We start from the raw sequence: 8,858 nt of genomic DNA on the forward strand, positions 1-8,858 counted from the left end.
AATGAGTGGGGCCAGCGGACGCTGAGATGACTCGCCCACCTGACCACTGTTAAGATAAATAAAGAGCATTGCTAACTTCACATCCAGCTAGCCAACTGTGTTTGGCATAACACAGGCGGGAGAAGCCTGGAGTGTAACTCCGTCCATGGTCACTTGCCTGCTGCTGGATTTTCAATCAGGTTTCCCCGGTCCACGCTCCTTTTTTTTCCTCCAGCGAACGCCTCGTGAAAGGATTATTTCGTAAAGAAACAACCGAATTTTCTTTTGCTGCCGCCATTGTCTCCTGTCTTGTCGTTGTTGTTGTCATTCTGCTCCGTATGCACGCGGGCGCGTCTGTTGCTGTTTGAGTGACAGGTGCGTCTCCGCTGCCAGGGGAGTGACTTTGATTGACAGGTGTCATGAATCAATCAGATTGGATGAAAAATGACCCAAACGCGCTGATTCGCCACGGGCGCAGCGAGAACCTTTAAGTAACCAATTAGAGACCAGCATGAAGTCACATGGAAGCCAAAAGTAAAACCGGCCTCCCTGCTATTGAAATGTATAAAACAACCCCGAATAAATATATAATAATATAATAAATATAATAATAAACCCAATATGGAATGGAAAGGCTTAAACATTTAAAAGTAAAACCCACTGTATGAGTGAACACTATGTGGTAATTACTTTTTATTATGTAATTTATGTTTAGTCTACTGTGTCTATACTTTATTTTCCTGAAATTCTGATGGCTGCAGCGCAAATAACAGGCCGCCACTTATACTTTTGTCATCTTTGTACAGGCTTTTAGTGGTAACCAACAGGCCGAGAAAGTATTATCGCTATGGTATATTTAGCAAATTTGCAAAATGTTGAAATATAATGAACTGATGAATTTTTCCAGGCTGTGAATTTACTGGATTATTATTCAGCCATAACAAATCATGTCAGAACGCCCAGTCGGCGTGGTCAAAGAAACAACATATTAACCTAAAATTGATAGGCTACAAGTTTGGGCACATTTCTGCAGCCTTAAGTGAAGTTGCACTTGATGATTCAGTCATTTCAGCAACATCAAAAAAGAAAAGAAAGTGTGGTTTGTCCAATAAGTCACAGATTAAACAAGAATCTGTGCAGGGCAGCTGTGAGTGGGATCTCGTCAATGATTATCCCGCTGTTACACAGAACTTTTGCCATTTCTACCATCTTGCTAGTTGGAGAGCTAAACTTGGTTTGCTGCTGCTGCGTCTTTTTATAGCCCGCACGTTTGCAGGGAGTCGAGCTCACTTGAAAGGCGATCGAGCGTGCAGTAACTCTGACTGAATGAACGCAGCTGTTTGCAGGCCTTTCTGTTACAGGACAGAGTCAAAACCTCCGACTAACGCGTAGCTCAGAAGAAGCGTCGGGGACCGATCCACCTCAGTCTGCAGCCCCGGTGTCAGCTGAAGTTTGTGGCCGCCTCCTGAAGCCTGATTTGTTGGGACGACTCGCAGCAATGGACCGGTGAGGGTGCCACAGCATGGAGGAGGGGTAGCCCACAGCATGTGCAACACTTTACTGAAATGATCCTCAAATCAAACCAGTGTTGCTTTTTACATTTAGTCGACTGTTTGTTTGTTTTTTTACATGCTTGATCAATTTATTATACACATGACTGACAAGTCTGACTATGATAAGTTTACAAATGTAAAAAAAAATATTACTGTCTGAAATACTTTGACAGTTTTCAGCTGAAATAATGAACATGTCAAATACATACAAATGAACCACTTGGAAGTACTGCAAGAAAATAACATAATGAATTTATCAAGTCATCATCAGAATAGTTGTATTTCTGTTTAATGTCAATGACTTTGCAGTAATTGGCTTATTCCTGGAGTTACTTTGTGTGTTTTAAGTCTAAAGTGTATTTATTTTTTATTTTTTATTTATTGTGTTAATACAGATCCGCAACACTGGAGCACTATAAGGCAGGCATGTTGCTGAGTGGTGTTGGTGATGCTATTGGGTACAGAAACCAGCTATGGGAGTACAATGAGTCTGGACCAGCTATTCACCAGGTCAGTGTGGTAAAAGTATATTCGTATATCGTATGTCATATATCGTCTTTTTTCTGTACCATCTGTCTCTGTCTCATTCAGGAGCTGAAGGAGCTCGGTGGTCTGAAGAACATCAAGGCTGAGCTCCCTGATTGGCCAGTGAGTGACGACACGGTTCTGCATCTGGCAACGGCTGAAGGACTGACGAGCGGTGAGGGTCAAAAGCACATTGAATTTGCTGTCTGTGTTTTCCGTCTCTCCTCCTCCCATTTCGTTTCAAACGAGGAGTTGATTGGATTGATCCGATGGCCGGCGTTGTTCTGATGAGGCCTCATCAGGACACACACCACACCTCGCTCCCCCACAAGAGCCACAACTAAAGGTTAAATCTAATTCCCAGTCTTGCCTTGATTTGCTGCTCTATTATGTCGCCACACAAGTGGAAGGAGGACGGCAGAAATTCCACTTGACCTTTAACTGAGATAAGGCAAACAACGGCCAGCCTTGTTGACAGATGTTACTTCTTTAAAAAATGTTAATATGGACACGATGTGCAGTTTTAACAAGTTAGGCCTGCTGTGTCTCCTCGCAGGGAAGAGAGGGGAGGAGCTTCTGCATGAGGTGGCTGCTCGATATGTGGAGGGGATGAAAGACATGGAAGGGAGGAAACCAGGGCCTTCCAGCATCCTGGGTGAGACGGAGCCTTCATTTATCAGTCACATCACATCCATTGGTCACTACGGCAGACATGTGACTTCCTATTTTCTCTTTTAGGCGTGTCCCAGTTGAGGCCTGGGGAGGAGGGGGGTTTCAGAGTGCCCTATAACCCAGAGGGGACGGGCTGTGGAGCGGCCATGAGGTCCATGTGCATCGGCCTGATGTAAGACCCAAGTACAAAACAATTCAGTCTAGTCTTAAAGGGATAGTTCACCCAAGATTGAAATTTCATTATCTACTCACCCTCATGTGGACTAAGGGCTGGGAAAAGTTTCAGAGTCCTCCGTGGCTTCTCTGAGTTACAGGGGGTCTCGGCCTAGCAGTGCATGTCAAAATAATGGTTGCAAATGGATACCCACTGTCTTCGTAACAAAAAGACAGGACAATTTCGCATTTCGGGGCTTCAATACAAGACAGACATTACATACGAGCAGCGTGGAGGTATTTGGATGTTTTTTGGTGTGTCTTTTTGTTACGAAGACAGTTGGTATCCATTTGCAACCATTATTTTGACATGCACTGCTAGGCCGAGACCCCCTGTAACTCAGAGAAGCCACGGAGGACTCTGAAACTTCTCCCAGCCCTTAGTCCACATGAGGGTGAGTAGATAATCAGTGAAATTTCAATTTTGGGTGAACTATCCCTTTAATGCAGTCCAGCAGATTGGATACTCTGTGTATCTGCTTATTATTTGTTAATTATCAGTGACCTTGCAGCACAGAGAGTGACTAACTGAGTCGTACTAAAGCCTCCCTGTGAGTGCAGTCAGTGAAGGTGTGGGACTAGTAGAGAAGGTCAGAGAAGTTATAAATTCAGGGTTCATGCACCTTTTCAGAGGATACATTAAAGCACTTTCAAAGTTCATTTTAAAGCTTTTCCAGCACCTACAGTTGTGGTAAGTTATATGTTCATACGGATACATATATAAATACATATACAAATCTTTTAACTTTTATTATAGGGGATTAAAAGTTGCCCTCCTTATGTAACCGACATGACCTTCAAAGTGAAGGTCAGAGTCCAAAATAACTCTGAGGTTCCTCACCCACATATTTCAGAGACGAGTGTGAATATGTTTCCATGGAACCACATTCAATTTTTATTATTTATTATTATTATCTATTTTAAAATTGAAAAAAAAAAAAAAAAAATCCAGCTAATCTTGAAATTGTAGAAGGTTGGGGACTTAGTGGTTGCAGTTAATTTGGACTAATCAACTGATGCGCTAATTGCTTTAGACCTGAACTCAACACCGTTGTTCAGTGACAGGAATGTGATGAGGAAAAAATTCAAGGGACTGACCTGAGTTTCAGTTGTAGACAGAAAAAGAAAAGTTGGTTCTCCTGTAAGAGAAGTAATGTTATTATAATTATTAGGCTCCAAGGGACACATGGAAAACTTGGCATCATACATTACTTATTGAAGTTTACAGTAGCTCCTTTTATTCCAAGCAGTTTATCTGTGTAACACTGTGTGAATCTACAGTGTGGTACATGTGCTGTCTTTGATAACAAAGCAGACAAAAACAAGTAACAGAGATTCGGGGTTAAAGGGACAGTAGCTTTTTTTTTTAAAAGTGGGGTTGTATGATCTACAAATAGCCCCTAAGTACTTAAATTGCAGTAGAAGACTCTCTGCACTCCTCCCGTTAGCAACGCCAGCCCATAATAGCCCTGCACAGAGATTTACAACATACAGTGTTGTGAACAGACCCAAAGAAACGGCCTATTTTCACGGCCTAAAAGAGGTTTTACCTGAAAAAAAAAATACACAGTTCCATTGTTCGCTATAATATAATTTTTCCAGCCCCTCAAAGTGCAGGACAAATTCAGTTTTTATTTGGACCTAACCAACTGCTGATCGGCGGGCGCTAACCCTGGGCGGAGGGATACGTAAGTTGGTTAGGTCCAAATAAAAACTGTGTTTTTCCTGCACTTTGAAGGGCTGGAAAAAATTATATTATAGCGAACAATGGAACTGTGTATTTTTTTTTCAGGTAAAACCTCTTTTAGGCTGCGAAAATAGGCCGTTTTGTTCACAACACTGTATGTTGTAAATCTCTGGGCAGGGCTATGGGCTGGCGTTGCTAACGGGAGGAGTGCAGAGAGTCTTCTACTGCAATTAATGTACTTAGGGGCTATTTGTAGATCATACAACCCCACTTTAAAAAAATTATACTATCCCTTTAAAACATCAAGGACGTCATATGAACCCAGTTACATTATGAAAAGAAGAAATGACTTTGAATATAATGTGACCCTCAAAAGCTTGAACACATTTTCCAGCTACACATCCTCCATAATAAACGCTGATATAAACTTAACTACTATGTCCTTACCAGGTATCCAAAGCCTGACCAGCTGTTGTCGCTGGTGGCGGTTGCCGTGGAGACGGGGAGGATGACCCACCCCCACCCCACCGGTTTCCTGGGAGCCGTGGCGTCGGCCCTTTTCACCGCGTACGCCATCCAGCGCCGGCCAATCACGACGTGGGGTCTGGGCCTGGTCAACGAGGCCTGTCCAATAGCCAAGAACTTTGTTCAGGCTCGAGGTTTCGCGGTGGAGGAGGTGGAGAGAGACTGGGGCTACTTCTGTGACAAGTGGCAGTGGTACGAGCCTGTCATGTTGTATTCAACTCCAGGTTTCCACCATCAGCAACTTCTCTTAGCCTAGTTCAGTCTCAAGGTTAATAGAGAATGGCAGGAGACTTGCACTGAAATGTCAGTGGATGTTTTGAGTACAGCCGTGTGACCTCATTTCTCCTCTAGGCTTGTGCCCCCTGATATCAATAACACAAAACACACACATTGATTTGTTACTCACCCTCACTTGTGATATTTCATATTTTCTCTTCTGTAAACACCAACCATCAATGATCCTGCTGACCCAAGCCTGATGTAGCTCATTCCTCCTGACACAGTGGCAGAGCTCCACTGTTGTACAGAGGCTGTTAATTACACATCAGTGAGCCGAACTGTTGCACTGGGCAGCACATTCCCTCATGACGATAAACACACGCACACTAGTTTACTTTTCCTGCTGCTGTAAACACTGTACACCACAGGAGTTTAACTCTCCAACTGAAAATAGTCCACAACAAATACTCTACTAACTCATGTTCCTACAGTATCCAGATACTGTTTTATGAAATTACTGTGACTTTAAGAAATGAAACTATTTTTGTTATAGAAATATGTCTGTGAGTGAATCTGCTTGTATATGACTAGATGCCATTATGTGCTTAAAGGGATAGTTCACCCAAAATTCAAATTGCACTCATTATCTACTCACCCTCATGTGGACTAAGGGCTGGGAGACGTTTCAGAGTCTCTGGCTTCTCTGAGTTACAGGGGGTCTCGGCGTAGCAGTGCATGTCAATATAACGGTTGCAAATGGATACCAACTGTCTTCGTAACAAAAAGACACACCAAAAAACATCCAAATACCTCCATGCTGCTCGTATGTAATGTCCGTCTTGTATTGAAGCCCCGAAATGCGAAATTGTTCCAAAAAAAAATTAAATAAGTCTATATTTCAAGCTTGTTTGCAGCGGAAGCTCCTCTTCCTGGTCCGTCCAAATCTCACGCGATTTGCGCCGGCATCAGTAATTCGCACTGACGCCAGCGTAAATCGCGCGAGATTTGGACAATGTGTGCAATTTGAATTTTGGGTGAACTATCCTTTTAAATTGATAACATGAACAGTTAACACTTATAAGTACACACTATTAAGCATTAGTTAAGCATTAAATACTGAATTCATCATTTATAACACATTAATACTCATTAGTATGTAGTTTATAAACACAGTTAAAAATGTTTTACTCATCATTATAAGCACTAACTGTATTTATAAACTACATACTATTGAGTATTCAATTTTCTCATTTCATGCGTTACAAATTAAGAATTCAGTATTTAATAATGCTTAATAGGGCTGGGACGATATGCTTTTCTCCCGATTTGATTCTTCTACAATTTTTTGGATGGCGATTCGATTTAAATTGCGATTCTACGATATTGCCGATTCTCTCGTTTTTAGTCTGCATTTTTAACATTTATCTGCACACAAATACGGAGCCTATAAATGAACATACTCCATTATAAAGTGAACTTAAACCCTTTTCAAAACCTGTACTCTGTATGTAAAAAAGGCTAACAAATGCACATTGCACAATATTAAAAAAAAAAAAAAAAAAAAATCGATTTAAAAATCGTCAAAAAAGATATCGCGATATATATGTGAATCGATTTTTTCTCCCAGCCCTAATGCTTAACTAATTATTAGTGTGTACTTATTATAAAGTGTTACCACATGAACTGGATATCATGATAACATGCTCCACTTCATATATACACAATGGAAATGGTGCATCAGTTTGTCAATGAGGCAAGTGCTCTTCTGTGTGTGTCTCTACCTGTCTCTGTCCTCTGACCACAGGTACCTGGACTTGAGGGGCATCTCTACCGGGAGGGGCCCCGTCATCTGGCCCGATTCCTACGGCCCTGCAGAGAGAGACGAAGCCTACAAGAGCTTCAGCCTGTCGGGCTGGGCGGGACGCAGCGGCCACGACGCTCCTATGATCGCCTACGACGCCATGCTGGGGGCGGGGGCAGACTGGGAGGAGCTGATGGGCAGAGCAGGCTTCCATGGAGGTCAGATACTCAAGTCAAGAAAATGTCTCTTTGGAGACTTTTCTTACATAACTGTACTCAAAAATACCACCACAGCATATCTGCAGTGAACTCCAGTTTATTCCTGAACTGTACCTTTTAGTATTAAACCCTTCTGTGGGCATCCAGCCTGATCATCTCCTCCTACTCACAACCTGGCCAACATATCCTCTTCCTCTTGTTTTTAGAGTGATGTTTTTCCCTTCGCCTGTCTCATCTATAGTCAGGGCACTTTTTTGCTCAGACGGGACCATATGGACTGACGGTCTGCACTCTAATTGGTCCTCATCTGTCATTGTCTTGAGGACAGAGGCAGCTTTGTAGAGCCTGCGCAAATGAAGCGGAAAGGGAACTTGTTTTATGCAGTAGCTCCTCGAATTTTAGGTGTATGAAGGCTCCCGTGTGAATATTTAAATGGGAATTTAAAATTTTAAACCATTGTAACAGATGTTGCAGTCAGTGTTTCTGCCTAGTCTGGAGTTAAGATCATTTTGAAAAGAAGTAAAGATGATCACAACCTCCCTGCACATGGTAGTTTTAATTCTGGGAAACTGAACTCACTCAATAAATTCATAGCAGTAAATAAGTATTAGAGTTCTTATTTGACCTCCCAGTGTTATATAATTAATTGTAAAGATAAATTTGAGTCTAATAAGATCCATTTAATTAAAATGGAAATGCTATGGATTTATCATTGGCCTTATCCTCATTCTGTTCCGTCTTTTCTCTTCTCTTGCCGGTCAGGTGACAGCGACAGCACAGCTGTGATCGCCTGCTGCTGCTGGGGTCTCCTCCACGGCAAACAGGGGGTCCCTGAAGGTAACTACTCCAACCTGGAGTACAGGGATCGACTGGAGCGCAGCGCCGAGCAGCTGTATGCCCTGTCGCATTGAGGCCACGGCACGTCTGTGTCCTAACATGTTGCTCCGTGAGGAAAGTAGGCCACACACTCTGACACATTGACGATCTTGAGCGCTGTCACCGAGCCACAAAGTGTGGTGTCATACTTTGCCTGAAGGGGAGGCAGAGTGTCCCACTAACCTTAAGCCGTTTCCTATCTGCCACAACGAGGACTGTGACTGACGATGTGGGCACTGAGGTTGGTGCATACAGAGGGGTCCCCCTAGTGACTGTTTGAAATTTACATACAGAGTTGTAGCACTGAGCGGAACGAATCCAAGCTAATGAGAATGTGAGGAGAATACAATAAGTCCCTTAGGAGGTAATTACTTCGTTTTGTCAGCCTGACATAATAGCAAATGCTTAGCGAGCTTCAAATTAAAAGTCTTCCTGTTATTGTTCAATGAAAAAAAAAAAAAACATTTCAGTGCCTCGTTACGGCTGTTAGCTGTGACTTCACATAGAAAAGAGCAGAACTGTAACTACGATACCCTAGACTTGCACAATGAATCCTACAATAAATTAAACAAACAAACCTTTGTAGTTGA

The 8,858-nt window shown here is 42.5% G+C and overlaps 1 protein-coding gene across 1 annotated transcript; it reads left to right on the forward strand.

Moving 5' to 3' along the window:
- Positions 1 to 1,110: 1,110 nt before the first annotated feature.
- adprh (ADP-ribosylarginine hydrolase) lies at positions 1,111 to 8,858 on the forward strand. The gene is made up of 8 exons (XM_083994176.1): positions 1,111 to 1,485; positions 1,928 to 2,042; positions 2,124 to 2,232; positions 2,614 to 2,712; positions 2,796 to 2,901; positions 5,080 to 5,346; positions 7,178 to 7,392; positions 8,155 to 8,858. The coding sequence occupies exons 1-8, from the start codon at positions 1,478 to 1,480 to the stop codon at positions 8,301 to 8,303; spliced, it is 1,068 nt and encodes a 355-aa protein (XP_083850302.1). The 5' UTR covers positions 1,111 to 1,477; the 3' UTR covers positions 8,304 to 8,858.

This window comes from Trachurus trachurus (genome assembly GCF_905171665.1).
Source record: "Trachurus trachurus genome assembly, chromosome: 19".
NCBI lineage: Eukaryota > Metazoa > Chordata > Actinopteri > Carangiformes > Carangidae > Trachurus > Trachurus trachurus.